The sequence below is a fragment of the Mya arenaria genome, chromosome 4 (genome assembly GCF_026914265.1).
Source record: "Mya arenaria isolate MELC-2E11 chromosome 4, ASM2691426v1".
Taxonomy (NCBI): Eukaryota; Metazoa; Mollusca; class Bivalvia; order Myida; family Myidae; genus Mya; species Mya arenaria.
In genome coordinates this window covers 18605304-18627429 of record NC_069125.1, presented here as the reverse complement: position 1 = coordinate 18627429, position 22126 = coordinate 18605304, and the positions used below count along the sequence as shown (strand labels likewise).

Sequence of the window (22126 nt, the reverse complement as noted above, 5' to 3'; positions counted from 1 at the left end):
GAGGCTATACACCGACAGTTTCGTGGCATTTTTATCCAAATTTATTCTCTATTCCAAATAAAACCCAAATCGGCTGTGTGCATAAAATAGCTTCACTCTCAATGACCTCGTAAAGAATATTTTAGATTCAAGCCAATGTCACACATCTATACCATATAAAGAAAACAAGCTGCTATACAAAGATTTTTTTTCCAATTTATTAATATTAAGCAGCAAATAGTCTCCAAAAAACATTATACAGTCGAAACCCTTTGGCTGGATTTCCTGGTTGGCTTGAATTGGATGTAAAAGACTGATTTTGTTTAACTCTCTGTAAGCATTCCTCGTTGGCTCTATATTCGCGAGGCTTGAAGTATTTTGGCAGCTTTTCAAATTCCCTCAAGTTTCAATACTAACACAAGAAAAAAGAATCAAGAGATTAATTTATAATCTTTATTTCGAAGACATTGAAAATACAAGATACACATGAACTCATTTATAATCAAACGCAACTTGCATACATCAACTGAATGACTGACTAGATTATTGCTATTTTGAAATTTCTTGAAAAAAGCACATTATAAATGTTAATTTACTTGTTATTATTATTGTAAAACCTTCAAAATGCCAAATACTGTATTTTTTTTTTCATTTCTTGTTTGTGTGAAATAATACTTAACATAACTGGTCACTTACCCGGTACTTGCCTGTGGTTGCTAGTCAGAGGTGATAAAATGGTCCATTGTATTATCAAACAATGATAAACATTATATATTACACAAAACATAATCACTTTCTAGGTTAATTGAATGGTTGAATACGCTGTGTTACAGTAATTGTATACCATTTTTATAAATATTGCTCATAATTTCATGAATAGACAACAAAATGTGCCCAAATGAAATCATGTACATTTTTGGTACATAGCGCACTTATTCAATAATTGGCTTTTCAAAACATCAAACCACATTCAGAGCAAGAAACAAAACAAAATTGAACAAAAAATATATCAAATATTGCACATAAATAATAAAACCAGAGGTGCTACCCTCATTTGAATAATCCTGCTATATACACTTAACATCCATTGTTTAAAATATCATCATCTGAACAAAAACTTAATATCACTGTAACATAACATTTGCTTTCTCATTCAAAGGTCTATGTTTTGTGATAAAACTATATGCATGCCCCTGCATATTCCTTCATAGCAAGCACTAACAACAAACGCTAATTAGGTGATATGTAAGTTAGAACTGAAGTTAATGCTGCTTAACGCTTTCCTTCAGAATTTTCTCAATTCTAAAGAAAATTCTGAAACTGAGTCAGATCTAGTTCTATCAGAAAATATTCCAGAATCACCTTAGCACATTTTTAAAGGGAGGTAACCAACTTACTCAATTACATTGAGCTATAAGAGTTGTCCCCCTCAATAGAATAAAACATTTTAATGAAAAATGTCAAGGAAGGTAACTGAACAACTTCACTCGATGAAGCTATGAGAGTTGTCCACCTTTACTCTGAGAATAATCGAGTCTCCTTTAATGTAGTCTCTTGTTTTCATGACCTCGTTCGACACAAACTTCGGATACCCGAAACCCAGCTGATCCACATCTTTCACCGGTTTTTGGAAATGTTTCCATGTAGGATCCGGGACAAAACTTTCAGTGATATTTGCTCGTTTTTCCGAATCTGAATTTTGGTCGAAAACAGTGAACGAAATGGGCAACAGGAAAGGCCACTCCAAAATGTTGTCATATTCTCCCTGGAGGATTTTAATGTACACTGACAAGTATTTTCCCTCACCAGAACCATTCCCATTCAAAAACACAGAGGCAGCCATTTTGTAACCAAATCTTGTAGAATAAAACGGCTCACTGACGATCTCAGTGTTTTTGTAGATGGATTCAATGAATTTCTGTTTATAGTCTGTGATTTTCCAGATGAAAGTTCCATCCGTAACCTGGGTTACAGAATACAGAGCATTACACAGTTGAGTGATTTGCGACTGTTGTTTCTGTACGAGTTCGCACATCAATTGAAGGTGACTTTTTGTGTTCTCGTCAATATGGCGATCCATACTGTATCGTGGAGACTGAAAAAAATATGGAACAAAATATAAATAATTGGTAACAAATTAAAGTGAATATCAAAATTAGGCAAAACCTAACAAATTACTTTCGTCAACAATGAAACGCAGTGATTCAAGCATCAAGGTAGAAGTCATCATTGACTTTATTTCATATTGTAATGTTTTATTTCCAGTGTTCTATATCGGCAATTACTTCTACCACACCTCAAAGCTATTTTTTTTCAAATTTATTTACTTTTAAGTCAGATCATAACCAAAATAAAACAATGAAAAAAATTGTTTTAGTTTGTTCTTCACTTTTATAATCATGGTTGATTTTAGAATATTTTATGATTAAAATGCCCCAAAAAACTATTGACTATGTCACTAAGCTCATTGAAGAGAGCTGTTTTCTAATAACCTTTTTCTAGTCAATTAACCTGTTTAGAATACAATTTAAATGCTATTTGTTAACAGTGAATCAATTAGCAAACAGAGGAAGAAATAAATAATGCAACAGATGATCCTGAAAGATAAAAAATAAACCAATTTTAAAATGACCAACTTGTGCCATCAAATTGATTCAGAAGCAAAGAAATGTGCTAAGGGAATCCTAATGAGTATTTGAAAGCCTTATAAGAAGACTGCATTGTCGGCTACTCCAGTACTTTATTCCATTTACACTGCATTAGTCCCAAGGAAAATGAGTGACAAATTCTTGATCTTCATGAATATTAATGAAATCACATGTTACAATTGAGTTCTTTAACTACAAAGATTTACCTAGATGTCATACAGGGATTTATTCTAAATATAGAAAAGAACATACAACATATTTCATTGGCTTACACTTTTGGCACTGAAACTACTTCTTAAGTTATTCATGATTATGAAATTTTCCTAGCGATTTATCCCACGGAATGATGCAGAAAATAATATCGTACTATTTGTATGTAGACATTGACAATATTGTCTCACCTTGTGTGTGCACCCAGCATGTTTAAACTGGCACGAGACCGTTGCTGAGGGACACAGTTCCTGTACGTGAATGTCCATCTCCTCCCGTGGGATTTTGGTAGGGTCACACCTATTTGGGCATGGAACCGGGTATCTTGGGCACTGGTACTGGTGGGTCTGGAAAATAAATTGTTTATAACTTTAAAATAGTCTGACATGAGTCTTATTTTACTGCAATGAGTGCTTCCTGAATTTTAGTTGACAATAGTATATGTTGCTTTTTTCAGTTTTGACTGATTTTGTCGAATTCTAGCTCAGTCATTGTCCTAGATTAGAGGTATTTCCTAACAACACAAACAATTACTATCAAAAATTCAATCCAAATTATATAAACCCCAGATTGTGTACTAGAACTTCCATGTGTTTCTTTTGCACTGCTTATTTATATGAGTTCCTTTTTTTTCATTTTTTTTCTATCAAACATGTTTGTACCTGTAGCGTTTCATAGACAAACTCCTTGGAGCAGTAGGGGCACTTGATGGTGCGTTTGTGGCACTCGTTGCGCATGTGGTTGTTGAGATATCGCCGCTCCAACTTGGCGCCACACTTGTTCTCGCACCACACGACCTCGTACTGGCAGTTTCCAACATGCTGAAAGAGAAAAATACAGACTACATTATTTTCTTAAACATTAAAGGCTTTGCAATATACTGCTCTGAAATATGCATCAAATTTTCATACCACTGATCAATTACCATATAATAAACTGCAATAATACCAAAATTTCCATAATGTGCAAAAAACAATCCAAAGATTCATTTTAATTCTAATTAATCTTAATATTAATGTTTCACAAATAATGTGCAATCTTATTCATATGAAAACTCATCATGTTGTTCTATAGGCCCCCATCTTATCAAGAACTTAGTTTTAAAAGAATATAAAATATCATAAGATTGAGAAATTCAATTGAATACTATAATAGAGAAAGAAATAGAACGCAAACATTTACTTGCAAATTGAAATAAACCTATTGTACCCATTTTTAGCTATTAAAACTATTTGTTTTAACATATTTCAAATTCCAACCATTGTATCAAAGAATCGGAATGCAGCCTTACTCTGTAATTACCGGGTATTACAACAAACATTCGATAAAACTTCCCTACCATGTCAAAAGCATCCCCAGGAAACTCTTGGTTGCAGAATTCACAGATGACGATCCTCTTCAGGCAGCTAAACTCAAGATGATCGTCCAATGAGAGGCGCGATAGGACGTCTGAGCACTGGTTTGGGCAGGGGACTGTGTCATACCGACAAACATCAAGATGCGCCTAGAATTAAGAAACAATGAGCTATAGGGTTATAAGATCAGGCAAAAAAATATTTATTGGTTGACATTTTTTTTTGCATCATTGGGTCATCATCATCATCATTGTCGTCATCATCATCATCACCACCACCACCACCACAACCACCGTACCACCACCAACAACACCACCACCACTACCACCACCATCATCATCATCATCATTATCATCATCATCTAGTCTAAAATAATAGACATGTTAAACGGGATTGTTCAAAAGGGAAGGATTTACCAAGGCGTAAAAAATCCGCCAACGTAAAATTATTTTGACTACAATATCATCAATCTTTCCACATTATATAATTGCAGTGACAAGCTTTGCACTTAAATAACCCAGTTGTAACTGTTATTCAAGTCTTGAGATCAATAAAGATGTCTTACTAAAGTGTGAACCAGGCTTAAACCCTGAATGGACCAATCATAACAAACAATAAACGTCCGAAAACTCTCAAATCGGCAATGAAATTGAATGAGTCATTTGCATCAATATTTGAGTTGGTGCTGAATAAACAGATCAATGTACAATGATCCTAAATTGTGAGATATCTTTAAAGGCCTTTGACCACTATTTCCGGAATGTGAAGGGTGATCAATAGGCCTTTCAAACTTGGTCCAGAAATAATCGCCATCATTTTAAAGTATTTCAAAACATTATTGGGACCAAAATCAACAGAATAATCACACTTGCCTCAAATAATATTTGCACAAATTGTTCAACAATGAACAAAATCTCATGTCACTATAACATCGAGGGACATGCGATCATTATTTACAAGGGTAATTGAAATGATTATAATTTTGCAACTTTGAAAATAGTAATTTTTACAAATGCAAATCTCTTTTGAAATTTTAGCCCCATTAAAGATAGCAAGCTACTTGTTATCATACGGATGCATCGCAGATTAGATTACCGTTGATTACTGCTCGTGCCACTATAAAACATTGTCGTGCGATGCACAGGCTCGTTTTAAATACTAACATGAAAAACTTCTGGGCGGGTACTAGAGTGAGGTTCCTTGCAAACATATGATCATATTTCCATACAAACATTCAAAACTAAGGTATCGTATTGAGCAAAATTATAATTTTCCACTCTGATAAGGTATTTTATTAATGGGATTCATGAACATTAAAGATAGCTTGAAATGTTATACAGCTTTAATTAAAGTGTATTCAAATTTATCTATTTCAGAATGGAAAATAATAATTTATAGTCATATAAACTGGAAATCAGAGCACAAACAAATTAAATAGCTAGAAGATATTATTTTTGTTTGCCGTTTCCTATCTGATGTCTCCTTAAGACCTATCTTTTTATGTCTGGGTATACAATACTATCAAACATATTATTTCATGCAGGATGAATCAGTCTGATCAGGGGGATTTATTTTTCACTCGACAATAAACATCAAAGTAATGGTACTACTCGCAGCATTTATGATTCAGTTTCAATTTGACAACAAGTGTATCGACATACTGGTACCACAAACTTAAATTTGATGACTTTTGAGGATTTCATATGTAAACGGTAACGATACCGGCAATAGCCCTAATGACTTTATATCTACCATTTAATGACATGTAAACACAATAAGTGACACGAGGACTTTACTGTTCAAATACAAGCGCCAGGTACCAGCTCAAGAAGATACCAGAGATGACATTAACTCGACGGCAATTTCGTTATGGTCATCTGCCGATATCTCTTGACCAGTGCTGACACGAGACTTTGGGCTAAATAAAGTTATTTTTCACAAATATCAAAATTACACGTTAGATAAACGCAAAATGTGCAGTAAAGCCAATCACATCAAAACAATCATTAACTGCAAAAACAACATCTTCATTGAAAGATAATGCACTTGATAAGAATTGTAGACAAACAAAAGTGCTAAATAATCTGAATTTATTTTGTTCATAGCTGCCATTGTGGATGTGAAATTTGCATAATCTTCATTGGTATAAAAGAGCCCTGCTTGACTCCAATGTTTCCTTAATATTGCCATTTTGTGGCTGATAATGGCACAGTGGACAGCGGTCATTTTAATGGACACCTGCTGCCTGGACAAGAGAGGACAGGCCACTGCTTATCAGTTTTGGATGACCATGATAAGAGAACTGTGAAATAATTGGTGTGAATGATAGCCCTACTTTGAATGGTATCATGGCTCATTTTCAATGGTGAATTACACACTCTTACTGATAATAATGCTTTATTTGTGCTTCCTAAAGTGTGGTCTGTACAAGATTGCCATTTCAAACAAGAACTAAACATTTCTTCTAGATACCATACATAGTCATGTTTGACCCTCCCCATCCCCATATATCTCTATACCTAAAACTGTCATCTGACCAAGATCAAGACAAATCAAACTGGTAAGCTGCATTGTTTGTCTTGCAATGCAGTATGACACCCCCTGTAGGATACTTGAAGCAAACATGAATCTGACTCCATCCATCCATCTACCCCACTACCCTATCTCTAAACTCTATCTCCAAAATGCAATACCTCACTTCTTTATTTCACGGGCATGAATGGTACTGTAGTTAATACATAGTTTATCCACCCATCAACACCCCTCCTTGTAATATTGACAGCGCACGTGGCTGTTTATTCCTTACATACACACACCCTCCCTCTCCTCTATTTCACGTGCATGCCTATCTGAAGGTTATGAAGTTTGTCCACCCATTGACACCCCTCCTTGTAATATTGACAGCGCACGTGGCTGTTTATTCCTTACATACACACACCCTCCCTCTTGTCTATTTCACGTGCATGCCTACCTGTAGGTTATGAAGTTTGTCCACCCATCGACACCCCTCCTTGTAATATTTACAGCGCACGTGGCTGTTCATCACTTCCGCCTGTAGATCAGAATCAGGGTAGATCTGAAAGTAGAAAAATAAAAAAATAAGAATAATTTCAAATTAATCTGTACTTTTGTTACAAGCTCTGTGTGTGGGGTATATATCATTTTCGAATTTTGGGTCTAGCTATTTGGTGTATTTCCAAACAGAAAATGGTAGAAATCAGCCAACAGAGAAAGAAGATTATCGATTATGAAATTCCTGTGAATTTTACCACTTTGGTGTCAAATTGTTCAAAACAGACAATGTTTGTCTGGTCTAGCTGTATATATATAAAATACCTGACCATATTTTTTTTCAAGATATCAATTACAATTTAATGTAAAGATGATAAGTTACTTCAAACAACTGTGATTTTTTGTTCCTTCAACTTTTTATCCTTTGACAAGCAGGAGCAGCATGTGCTTAACAGTAAAGAAACAACAAGCAATGTGTTCAGAAAAGTATTCATATTACTTGAGCTGAGTGACTATATTAGTTCATGAAAATTTTGAACCTGAATAAATCATAAATTTTCATCAAAATGTTCATGAATTATTTCATGAACAATTCAAGAACCTTTACCACAGTGGCGACTTAAAAAACATTGACACCTATGACAGTTTTATTCGTTTTTAATTTGCACCTGTCCTGCAGGTTCCTTATAGAGAGGGGAGACTCAGCTTTCTTGGGAACTTTGTATTAAAACTAGTGCATGCTCTTCAAACTCACTGTATATAATGTGGCAAAGAAGAAATATATGCTGGAAATCAACGAGAAAATATAAAATATTGCCAGTATACTAAATTATAATTATTCTTCAAGCTGTTACCAATGTCATAAAAGTAAAATATATTCCAAAGGGAAAACATGAAACACTAAATCCATATATCCTTGTCACAAGCATATGTCAATGCCCCCAAAGAAATCAATAATCCAATTTGCAAAGCAATCATAATGACCATGGAACTTCAAAGATTCTGCCACCAAAGAATTTCAGAAATGTGCAGAATTATTCACACCTTTATATGTTACCGACCCCCACAGGAATGGTATAAAGTCTAAAACCCCTATAGGGAAATCAACGCAACAGATCGTGCTACATGATATCATGATTATGAACAAAATGATGCAGTGCAACATCTGCGCCATGACTCAATCTCTTATAGATTTTCTGACTTCATTTTGTACATGAATATGTCATTTAAGCTAGAGCTAAGAAGCATTCTTTATATCATGTGTGCTTCATTACTTTGCAGTTTAATAATGCAACTAAATCCCTCTTAATAATTTTTTCCACTTTTACGTTTCACGATTCTTTAAATAATAATAACAGCATCTTTCTGCTATTTAAGAAACTGCCTTACTTCATATAATCTTCTTTCTTCTTTTCTTATTTTAACCTATTTAAAAAACAGGTAAGTCGACATATATACGCCTTACAATTACATCATCATTATTTTCGAAATGAACCAAATTAGGTAATAATATGACATTACCCCCATAAATTTCTTTTCTGAATAATGCAAGCTGTAATTTAGGTAACGATGGAATGTAAAAAGATATGCAGGTCTCAACAAGTTTAATCAGCATCAAATTCATGCATTTTAAACTTGTTTCCCTGTCAACGACATGATAATATCTTGTATCAGTAAAGATTTACGTCTGTCATTTTTAATTTAAAGATACATCAGACCAAAATTCAAATACACTATTTCTCCTAATAGACGAACAGGGCACATGCAAATTAAACCGCAAAAAGATGCGCAAAGCATGTTTATAACACAAGAGCACATCTTTAATAAGCAGAACTACAGCACATTATATATTTTCTTTCCATTTGAATACAAAAATCATCATATTGAAACAATATGGCACATTTCAATATGAGACAAAAGACAGGAAGTTAATAAAGCCAAAAATTATTTGCCTTTTCCTTTTATGCAGATGATACTATTTTGTGAAACTGGAGTGTTTATTGCACTATACAATGTTATTTTTGTATATATAAGTAGATCTTACCATAACGCAGGCATCCCTCTGGACACAAACGAAGCTATCTACACTTGAAGTTGATGTTGACATATTCAGATCCTTTAACCATCAAAATATCACTTTTGTAAGTTTTTCGAAATGCACATCAAATATTTCTTAAATGCGGTACAACTGTTACTAATTTTCTGCACTATGATACAAAAAACACCTTGTTCATTTTTTATCAAACTAAATACGACTGTTCTCAATTGAGTCAATTTTCTTTCAATCTGAACTAAACTTAGCTACTTCGACATTTCACAAAAGCCCCTTGTTTTTTAAAGTACAAACTCAACCGCAACAATTTTAATCAACTTTAAAATATATCATCCTATTGAGTCACAGAGTTCATATATCCAATTTCACCTCACCGATTTTCAATCAATATTAAGTCTATGTTCTCAAGCATAAAATTAAATCACCATTAAATGCATTTTTGCACTTTCAACCATTCCGCACTGTGACCGCAATGACATACATATGTCCCGAGTGACATCCTTTAACTGAGAGTCACTCAGCCTTTATCTCAACGCTCAGCTTCAAAACGACTGTATGAGTATTCCTAAATCAAACACACAGGTGATTTTATGGTACTTCAACGTTTTATTGATTTGTACAACCTTTTTAATTAATTAACCAGATAAAAACCCTCCAATATCGACTTATTGCAGCGCTGATTTCATTAGAGTGGAATTATTATGAACGAGAAATAATAATTATTTTGCATGCAAACTATCTTTGAAAATGCTGTTTGATAAAAGGCAAATATTTACTCTGTAAATTGCAACCAAATATTTATCATTGTGTGACAATAAAGCTGCAGCTATGTGCAAACAATTCTGCTCATTCAGCTGTTTCTAGATTTAAACCGAGCATTTGATAGTATATCCTTGTCAATTACAAAATTGTATACAGTAGTATTATAAATTGCTATCTTAAATTCAGCGTAATTTGATACTATGTATCAAACTTGTCACATTTGGAAAGCACTTTAATTTACATTTCATTACCGATCAAAATTACATCTAAACATAGAAATCAACGGTCTCAAAAAGACCTAATCAAGTCAAGTCCAAAGAAAACTTGGTACAAGTGGATCCGCAAGAAACTAATTAGTTTCAATACAGCATCTTTAATTTACTGGCCCAAAGCCTTGTCGACTGGTGCTACCATAATGTCAAGTGAGTCCTTGATTTGAGCTTCACCAAGTATCCTTAACTCCTTTATAGAGAGCAATAAACATCTCTAATCAAGCAGAACTCTCCGTCCAAGATTGATTAATTCTAATTCCTGTCTGTGCAGGTTTATTAACACAAAGGTAGCCACCAATTCTTTGTTCAGTTCCAAACATAACTCATTTACACCTAATTTTCTGTTGACATGAAAATCTTATTTATGATTAATCAATGCCTCCTGGAATATCACACTCTGGCATTATCATGACTAAAGAAACAACCAACAAAATGTCCGAAATTATCCATAAATATCAGCTTTCTGATCCTTCAACAATAATGAGCTCTCAGTTTGCTGATTTCCATCAAAATTAAGCGGTTTTAAATTTTTAAAAACAGTGTGAGTAATTAAGCACTTAAATGGCTCTTATCCAATCTTTACTTTATTAATTGGATGTCAATTCTCTGAAACCAAATACTGTCTTTCAATTTGTTAAACGATCTTTGGCAATTATTAAAGTAGATCTTGAATTCCCTCTGTTCATCAATGATTATAATCACCAAGTATACATTTTAAACCTAAGCTATCATCTAACTATCAGCTGGGTGATTATCTTTTTCCAAATCTCTAATAATATGCCCGCCTGCTCTGGTATGCCCTCAGAGTGAGAATTCTGAAACATATACTCAATCAGACCTTTGGCAAACAATGATGTCCACCCCACAACATGATTGTTTTGTTTCAGTGCACTTGCTAAACAAAGAAAAAACAGGTCTAAGTTCATGTCCTGACTGACTATCTAAACCAAATAAACTCTAAAAATAAGCAGATCGACAGCCCATAACAGTCGGGTTCATCAAATAAGATGAATAAAAGAATCGATATTCAATCATGTGTGATATGATTAAACAGTTTTGGTTTTATAAAATTGACACCTAGCATGTGGAAAAATCCCCAACCACTAAAATGGTCACTTTATGTCAAAATACATCAAAATATCAAACCAAAATATTTTGAATCATGGAACAAATGGCTATTTTGAACCCTTGAACTAAAGTCAAATTGTTTATCAGCTGGTACAGAGTATATTTATGTTTGATGTTATTTTAACATATGTCAGGACATTCATCTAAAAGATTAAGGTGTCCAAATTGTATATAATAGCTTGAATGATGTCGCATTATTGAAATATTTGACTCAAGGTTCAAATCTGATAACTTCTGAACAAAATTGTGCACTAGACTTCAATAATCTTCTTGTTTTTCCAAAATCATTACAGTAGATCAGAGATGAAAGAACTTATAGATAATGTTAAACACGCTGATATATTGCAATAATTAATTCTCTTGATAGTGTAATAGAAAATTTGACAGCATAAAGGCAATAAAGAACTCAGACTCTAACATTGAAAACCACTTAATCACTTCTGTTCAACCAAGTTTAACAACTGGTTTATCGAGAACTATAATCATGATGCAACATGCAACCCGATGATGATAGTGTGAGTGAAATGGTAAAGCCTGTTGATACAGAAACAGCTACTGTGAGTGAGATTATGAGATAGTTAATGGATTGACAGAACAAAAAACAAACTTGACCTTTCAGAAACCTCAAAGCTCTCGAGAATAAATCCATCAGGCTGTGTTTAGAGTCTAAGACATCTTGTTTTCTATACATAATGCTTAAGTTGCCAAGAACAGGCTCAAAATAACAGGTTTTTGTTTGAAACTTTCCAGGTGGCTCCTGAGCAAAATGTAACAGAAAGCTCTTGAAAATTAGAGAATATTTTAATTGGTAGCTTTTCTTCTATTAACTTAATTTAAGCATTATTATGTTCATTACGACAGTTATATGCAGCTGACAATCTGACTCCTACTAAAATAATGTATTACATTACATCCGTTAATGAGAAAAACAGACCAGCATAATGCCATCCTGCAGTGCCCTTGGTTGTTAGCATGCAATTTACTTTCTCAAAAGATATTCAACAATGTGCAGAAACTCTGGAAAAACTTTATGTAAGATAACAACTTACCAAATTGCTTCAAATGCTTCCATGATGTCCACGAATAATTATGTCACATAAATGGAATACTAATGGATGACATTGTGTCTTAAAAGTCTGAGCTTTGCTATCTTATCCTTATAAAATTGCTTATACCTTATCATCAGTAATCAAATCTTGTGGGCAATGTTATACATCTCTTTAGGTTGCAATTTTACATAAATTTAAGATAAAAACCCTATGGAGTGAGAGGATGACTTTCTCACATGATATCTCTTTAAGCAGGATAAATTTAAACAGCTGATAATGATCGCTTCTGAAGACAAGTGTTGGCTTTTAAACTTTTAAATTTCAGTTTTTAGACCCGTCTTATCTATGTTTGTAAGTTCTGCAAACTCATTACAGGTAGTTAATGTTACAAAACCTGTCATAATAGTGAGTGTCAGATTATGTCAAATCTCTTTTTGATGTTTTCTCAGTGGATCAACTTACTGGAACATCCCCTCAGCTTGTTGATCAGACAAATGAGGTGTTTGAAGCTGAAGAAATTGTGAATAACTTCAAAAGGCATGAAATAGCCAAAAGCGTAAAACTTATTGTTTATTTGGTCATATAAAACAAATTAGGAAATAGCTATATCTGGTTTAAAATGGTAAAGACTTATTGTAAAATACTGTAGGTTTAAAAATAGGTTCTGCAATAAATTTTCAATGGTCATAAAAGAATGTCAAAAAATAAGGAAGAACAGAATTGATCACTGATGTTGCTTCGGAAGCTGGTTAAGAGCATTCTCTTGTCATTTTTACAAGCAAACCATGTGACACTTTTATGGAAAATTCACAGATCAATAAAAGTTTAAAGTCTACAACATGGTGATCCATGTGACATTTTACTAAATAGCAACATTTATCCCTGGTTCAGTGAGCTAAACACCTTTTTAACAATAATTTCCATGGAGATGACCAAAATATGGCCAATCATTTGTGAAGGTAGCATTAAAATGGTAGTAAATATGATGACATTTCCAAACCTTGACCGACCAACTGCTTAATTTGAAATATGAGAAGAAAAAACCCTTAAAAGGCCACATTTCGCATGTGTTCATTTTATTTTAATTACAAAACTGGAGACAAAATCCATGTCCAGCATCATTAATATTAGTTGAGCACGGTGTAAATTTTAATTACAGATTGCAAATAGAATGAAACACATTAATTTAACATGAGTGGATAGTTTTCGGATGAGAAATCTAGTGCAGATTCTTGTTTTGTTTTTCGTTGTTTTGATTTAGTGTCTACTTGTTGCATCAGTCTCCTTGAAGGCTTAAGATATACTTAAGCAAGAATTTAGAGCACTTACTGCAGCACTTTACATACATCATCATCATCATCATCATCATCATCATCACTATCATCATCATCATCATCATATCATCATCATCATCATCATCATCATCATCATCATCATCATCATCATCATCATCATCATTGTCCTCATCATTGTCCTTATCGACATCATCATCATTATTATCATCATCATCATTATCATCATTGTCATCATCATCATCATCATCATCATCATCATCATCATCATCATCATCATCATCATCATCATTATTATCATCATCATCATCATAATCATCATTGTCATCATCATCATCATCAAAAGTAGCAGCAACTCATAAAATACACTAGTACTGGGTGTCTATTCAGGGAAAAAGTTGGATTCATAACTAAGCCTGCAATAAATGTGTATAAAACAACCAAGCTTATCTAAGAGTTGCAATGAAAACCAGCAACGTTGATGTTGATCCTTACCCAGAGTTGAACAGCTGAATCAGTGGAGGAATTTGGAGCAAATCTATATGATCCATTTGGTGTTGCCAGACTGGTGGTACTAGCCTTTCGGCTTGAGTTTCTTGAGCTCATTCGAGGGCTCGCACGAGCGCTTGAGCTCATTGTGAAATACACAATGTATGAAAGTAATTGGTAGTCAGATATTCAACCAATTCTGAGTCTGAAGTTCAAACTGTATTCACTTAAAAGAGCCATTATTCCACTGATTGTTGTTTATGTGTTCTTTTACAATTTTCTGTATTTTACTTACTTCTCTGACACTGATATAACAAGGTTATTTAGCATTATTGCAATTAAATAGATTGTCCCTTCAAACAATAAACATTCCAGAATCTCAAAACGTTTTAGAATAAGAGAGCACAGCATCCAGCCTTTTTCACTGAGTCTTAAATACCTCTACACCAATTCAAATGAATGATTAACAAATTTTTCACTTTGACGATAAAAATAACAGTTTCTCTTTCTTGCTGTTTCACCCACAAAAAATCTATATTCTATTCCAGGCTACTTTGGTTTGCTTATCAAATCCTGAATACATTAGCCACATGTATTATTTATCATTCATATTAACACATGAAACACAACCCATGTATATCTTTCAATACATCTATTTTTCATAATCAAGCATCAAAAGCAGCCACTATTAATTAATCCACCAAGATTTCCAGCAGATGTTTTTATGTCTTATTCTGTCTACAAGAGCTTGCAATTAAGTCGGCTTATTAACTATGAAAATCACAAGTTTTCCAGCTTAACGGTTGTAAAATCCCGCTTAAAACCACAGAGTAATTAAAATTACATGCAGTACAGATTCATTTCAAGCTAATTGTGAATATGAAACTAATCATCATCTTTTTTCTGCTCATTTTCATGGTTGAAAGATCAAAAACATTTCTTGCCTGGAAAAAATTGTGTCAGAAATATCATAGGAGAAAGATATTTCCTGCCAGGTATATTTAGCACCAAACTATTACCATTACTCAGAGATATTTGCTGTAGGACAGGTAAACTGTTCACATCCAAGTTTCACTTTCACTAATATGCAAGCTAATTGCCATGTGCTTACATGTATGTTTCCTATTTTCTAACAATGTCTTCCACATTTATTTCAAAACATTCCACTTAAAACTCAGCAACTACATTTCTAGTTTCTTTTCAATTCAATGTTGCTGTTCGCATTGATGAAACAAACATTAATTTCTTGCTTTCCCTGTTTGTTACTTTCTGCATTTTAGATTAATGCCTCTTCGATTTTTTTTTCAGCAGAGGTAATCATGTAAGCTTTATTGATGTTTCATTATTCCAACATAAAATTCAGCCATAATAAAAAAAATAACAACAGCTGCTCAGAAAACAGAGCACCATTTCCAAACATGTGTTGTAGATTGTGTTAATAGCACAAGGTTTTAGGCTTAAATAAATAGTTTGTGTGGTTAGGGTTACATTTTCTCTAAAACCAGGTAGGGTAGGATACAAAAGCTTTTTTATTGGGTTTTGTGTAAGAAGATTGTCATCATTGGGAAATCTACATGTTAAAACACCAACTAACAAAAAAATAATAATAATAATTAACCGATGCACTATAAAAACAGTAGGGTCAGTGCCTATTTGGTAAGTATAGGGTCTGGTCACCCGAACCAGATATAATATTTTTTAGCCTTATTTTGCAATTATTTAATTTGGCTGATTTCAAATGGTTTCAAATATACAACACCATTATTTAATCAACTTAAAGCATTGGTAAATTGAATATTTCACGAAGATTTATCTTTGCTACATATCGTTCCCAGAAACACGTGAAAATAAAAACATTTCAAAATTTCACCAATCTACAGTAACATTTCCAACATGTACCCAGGTACCCACAAATCAATAAATATATCCCAAATGCCCTGCCGATCAATTATGATGCATCATTATCATTCTTTTTATCATTAGTTTGTTGTTGCCTGTAATTATCATCAATACCATGAGAGTAATGTGTAATTTCCAGAAAGTCAGTTGGGAATGCCAGAGTAAATGTGGAATCTTATTTCCACTCAACAAATTTAAAAGATAAGGACATTCAATAACCAAATATTTAAAAAAAGTAAATAAAAAAATATTGATTAAGTATATTATGTAAATCGTAAAAAAAAGAAGGAACCTGCTGGTCTATTTAAGGTCCTTGGTGAAAATAATTAAATAATTTCTATATTTTTAACTAAAAAACAGAACAGCTATAATAGACTAATTGTAATCCTTTGGTTTCTGGTGCTTCATTATAATTTATAATTATTCTTTATAAATTACAGAAATAAATATGAAATAGGAAGCTCATTCAAAGAATGTAATTTATCTTAAATGACCCCTTCAGTTCAAGGATTTTTGAAACGATTCCATTTGACAGCATTTAAATAGGTCATGCTTAATAGAGCTCCCCTCAAAGAAATGAAGGAGTATGTTTTGTAAATCATTCAACATTTATTAATATTAATGCTGCTTAATAAAAGTTCAAAAAAACAAATATTCTTTTTAAATATTGTAGTTGTTTCCAGATATTGGTGTATATTTGATCTCTATTGAATTCATTGGCCTGGGCATGAAATAACATATTTATATAATATTATCGAAACTCATTTATAAAAATTCTAATGTATTGTTGAATAGAAATGGATCCTTTCATTGCAAATAAAGGAAATAATTTCAACAAAATTTCTATTCATGATCAAAGTGTCAAAAACAACAATCAAGTTTGTACACACTGATAAATAATATATTCCTACAAAAAAAATAAAAAATTATCAAATTCCTTGGACCTTAGACTTTTATAAATAAAGCTATCAATTTTTTTTCAAAAGCCCTACAGTTTATATTGGCTTCCAATAAATAACCCTTAAAATAACAGAGCTGATTACTTAGTTCCAAAAACGATGTTTCACCCTCCCTAACATAATTGTTTACCACTGATAACGGTAATAATCATATGAACATTTCCAGGCTTAGACAGAAGTCAAATCCAATAAACCCTTATCATTACTGAACGAATGATTATCAATTCACCATTCTTCATCAATCATGCCTAATTTAGTGTCAGACAGACTAATTACATCAATAGGATTCCAAAATGATGCAATTTTGTCACATGTTAGGTTCCCACAAAGCTTTGGTGTGTACATTCAAGGGAAGTGACTGTTGGTTATTTATTTGCAGGCACATCAAGGGAGACAATTTTGATTCTTTTTATCTGAACAATGAACAAGACTTACCTTAGCATAATCTATTGGTTTCTCATCTTCTGGACATTTGAAAACACCTCCACTGAAAAATAAGAAAATAGAGTTAATAATAAATTCTGTTAAAAAAATATTATAACACAAAATCAGAAGAAAAAGACATCTGTATAATTATATAGATGAAACTAAGGTCATATGTAATTGTCTTTCTGTACAGTCAACACAGCATGTATTTATTATGATAAACAATTTAATAAGATTACTATTGTTATGTTTTCCTCTTTTTTTATAATGTCTGTCTTCCAGTAAATACATCCAGCAATACACCGAAAAGGTAAAACAGTTTCCCACCAGAATGCTTTGAAATATTCCAATTTGAAATGACTTTCAATGACACTGTACTTGTACATGAAACAACCCCATATTTTATTCTGGAATTAGTAAATTATCCAAGCACCTGTCAAGTTAAATACTAGACTCATTTTCCTGGAAATTTTATGTCATATTGTCACACACTGAACGCAGACTGTTTGCAATAATTTTCTATTAACTCAGCCATAATATCATCGATTATTCAGTAACGTTGATGCTTCAACAAAATGCATTGAACGCCTTGTTTTGTGGTGAGGTACAAGGAAATTATGGACATAAATCTTTGTAATTAGATAGCTTTTATTTCCAAAGCCGGAGCCTGCTTAGATCTGCTCTTAAAAGTAATTACCTGACTTAGTTAATTACAACAAGAAAGAAGAGAAATAATTGAATTAATAAAGTTATTTGAGTTATGCTCCAAGAAGATGTGCATGATATACATACAAAGGTGTGGTTTTATCATCAGCAACAAATTAGACCGGATACATTTATAATTGATGAAGAAAGAAACAATATAGATAGCTGTACACTCTAATACATATATACAGTTGAACCCTGTTGGCCCGACTGCAATACCACTTGGCTGGACTTTTCCGAGGCTCAAGGTATTTTCGCTAGTCCCTCGGAGTTTAAACCAATGGGGTCTGACTGTATATATATATATATATATATATATATATATATATATATATATATATATATATATATATATATATATATATATATATATATATATTGTCTTTATTATTCTGATTTAATTACAAATATATATAACAAGACCCGTTCTATGATCAAACACTTTGCTCATCTGCCTTGTTTTTTTTCAGTAAAACAAGGGGCATAGCTCGACAATTATTACAGACAGAGTTATGTGCCTTGCTCTGTTAGTGTGTGCTGTCTCTGAGAGCATGTGTACTAAGTTTCATTTGAATGTCTTGAATGATTTTTGAGTATGGACAATACCTAAACTTAGACAAGCTAAAAATACTATATACAAATGAGTACATGTACCCCAGCGGACTTGAAATAACCTTTTATAATACATGACAAACTTTATGCACTGAATATTATATTATATAACTTGAGCCAAAGGCTTTTTAAAGTCCAGACTAGAGTATGTTTGCTCACAATGGAACACAGTCATACATTTGTTATTTTTAAATTCGATAAATTATTCATTCATCCAATGAATAAACCTAATTTAAATATTATTTTAATGACAATATTTAAAGCACATTATTATTAGAATCTCTGAGATCATTTATAATCTTTTAGACTCTTAAAGTAAATCTTCCTATCCTTGCAATGCGTGAATTTGATAGCAGAATTTAAAATAAATTAACCAAATTGGCCTTAATATGTCCTTATAAAATCACCTCAATTAAAGCATTTTTTTACAATTTCCACAACCTTAATAAAGTCTTTCAGAACAATGGTCAACTTTACAATAAGTTTTTACAACTTCATGATATATCACTGTGTATCTTGCAAAATGATCATGTTATAATCATACTACATTGGTAGCGGCCTTGAATTGACCATAAAACTGCATATTAACATTCTTTATCTTGTTAATTCTTTGAAATAAAGTGTAATTTTTTAAAATAACTTGTAATTTCTTAAAAGACATGTAATGCAACTACAATGTCATGTAAAAAATACGAATACAGCCAAAATTTGCTATTAAAAGGAAGAGGGACAATATAATTTAAAAACTAAAACAAATACATGTTTCCATTTTTCTTTTTATGCATTTTTTTTGTTTACCTCTTGCTTCTAAGTCCCATTCTATAGTAAAAACAATTCACAGGAACACAAACTTGCTTTAAGATCTCGACCTATATCCTATGCAAATGCAGAAAAAATGAAATAAGGAAAACTTAATTATCCTTAAGCCACATGCACACCTCAGCCAAGTAATAAACTTGTTAAGGAGTGTAATAATTTGTAACACTAATTTCCTTTAACATCAATCTCATTAAAAGTCGTGGCCACCTGTCAATTTGGTGATTTTTTCATCAAATTTACCATCGAAGATCACAGTTTCTGATAAACTCATTTTGACACCTGAACAGATGTAGCATTTTACAAGGGAGTGATTTATGCTTTGAATTATTACATTTTTCTTGATTTAATTTGATTGGGTATTTGAACAATGCTCATTATTAGTGATATCATCACTTTTCAATAATTGGGCAATTTTGAAACTAAAGGCTTGCTTTGATATTGCGATTAAAACACAATAATTATTCTATTTAAATATATCGCAAAGAGTTCATAATAAGATCAAAAATATAATACTTCAAAAGTTAATAAGTCTCAAGTTGTATTTAAACTTGCATGTTTCTTGCATTTTTTTCATTATTTTTTTCTATAAAATTGTTTACTTCTAAAGCATATAGCTAAATTAAGTCTTCAGTGGTAAAAGTCTGTGGTGTAACCCCACTCCCCTTTCCCTACATAAACCGATTTCCACTTATTAATTCTAACAAACATATTGACAAAGATATAAAGGAACTTACACCACACGGAAATCTCTCAATTTAGACAATCCAACCAGCGCCATTTTTTATCCAATAAAAATAAAACAAAAATTCAAATTCACTGTGGAAAGCTTTCAAAGGTGCAAGTCAAATCCCCTACAGTGGGATATTTTCAGAATCAAATCAATTTATACCAACCAGAAAAAATGATCAGATTGTTGTTAAAACAACAGAACAGATTGCTGACATTCTAAAACAACATTGTGTCCTCAAAACAATTACCCACCAAACTGTGTTGTTATAATTCAGGTAACATCAACTATCATTTTAATCAAAAATGTTTTTATCTTATCCTAATGAAGACTGTCTGTTCTTTGATTAAAGCAACAATTGCACAATCGAAAACAAACTATCAAATTATTATAAGATACAGATCACCCTTATGTTAGAAATATTGGTAACTGTGTTATCACTGTAATCAAAGTTATCAACAGAGTTATCACCACTTGCTATTACATCCACCATGTTTTCTCTAATTACATTAACATCAAAGGAGTTTAGAAAAACAATAGAATTAAATCCATTTAAAATAAAATGTATTTAATCATAAGATTCAATTGTTTTTCATAGCCTGTTATAACACATAAGTAAAAACATTTTTGGCCAGCATCTTGGACCATGCAAATAATGAAGACAGAGCAATTAAAAAATGCCTAAGGTCTTAATAACTATGCTTGAAGATATCACCAGGTGTTTTGTTCTTATTCATTGACATTCAAGACAATATTATAACAAACAATGGCTCGGAAATGAATAATAACATGAAGTCAGTCTAAAACAACTTTTGTCAAATTTGTCAACTGCCGTTTTATAATTGCAGTGACCAACTGTTACCAATTTGCAAGCAGATGACTCCAGCCCCATTCGTGATACAAATCTTCCCAAAAATTACTATCAGCAGTCATCTTGTCTACTTACTGAAGGGTGTAGGTTTTTACAAAGCCCCTTAGAAACCTGCGCCCTGCCATGACAAAACACTACCTAACTATCTAGTCAGCCATCAACATTTGCCCTTATGGAACTTTCCCTGACTTTGAGCTATTTACTGTAAATCATTGTTCCACAAAAACAATAGTTTAACTCACAAATCTAATTAGCCACCCTCGTTACCAAAAAATGACAAAGCATAATGAATGGATACAAAGACTTCATAAAAGCGACATAGCAAATAACACGTGCCATATAAGTCTGCCGCCATCTATCAATAACAGTGGCCTGCTTCAAATTAACAGTCATCTTTTTTATCCTTACATTTCCTATTTAAGTTGATTAAAAGTCTTTAAATTATGTGCATTATATATTATTCTGTAAGAATACGAAAACCAAGGCAGTTTAAAATTCTGAATTCAAGCATACTTCTTACAGAGGACGTAAACTATAAACATGTTTTCAAATAATTATCAAATAATCTTTCAACAGCAAGAAAGTGCTAAAATAATTAATGCTATGAAAGTATACCTATGAGAAATTCGCCGTCCTGTCACCACCTCATTCCTCAGGTCAACACTACTTAAACACCATCTGTTCATTTTCGCAGATTCAAAACCCTTAAGCAAAATCCTAAAGCGTTCTTGTACCAAGATGGTAGCACTTCAACAGAAGATCTTAAGAAGCATTAAGCTATCATCCATCCATCTGCTGGCGCTTTCTTTTATTCCACGACATTAAACAACTTTCGATTATTGACAATATGATACCGAAA

General features: G+C 32.6%; 1 protein-coding gene across 11 annotated transcripts in view; it reads right to left on the bottom strand.

The window, feature by feature from the left end:
* Positions 1–409: 409 nt before the first annotated feature.
* Positions 410–22126, bottom strand: part of LOC128231738 (TNF receptor-associated factor 4-like) — a 44577-nt gene continuing 22860 nt past the window's right edge. For 3 of the 11 annotated variants that reach the window (XM_052944886.1, XM_052944889.1, XM_052944891.1), the window contains exons 2-7: positions 17543–17594; positions 7164–7268; positions 4177–4341; positions 3500–3658; positions 3029–3184; positions 410–2074 (exon numbers count right to left, since the gene is read on the bottom strand). In XM_052944886.1, coding sequence (XP_052800846.1) covers positions 1463–2074; positions 3029–3184; positions 3500–3658; positions 4177–4341; positions 7164–7268; positions 17543–17594 — 1249 coding nt within the window. In that variant the 3' untranslated portion in view covers positions 410–1462. Of the gene's footprint in view, positions 2075–3028; positions 3185–3499; positions 3659–4176; positions 4342–7163; positions 7269–8248; positions 8308–9248; positions 9921–12468; positions 12491–14255; positions 15228–17542; positions 17595–17772; positions 17935–17966; positions 18032–19648; positions 19684–21882; positions 22100–22126 lie in introns of those variants that run through there. The other 8 variants (XM_052944890.1, XM_052944892.1, XM_052944895.1 and 5 more) reach the window with 8 other exon arrangements.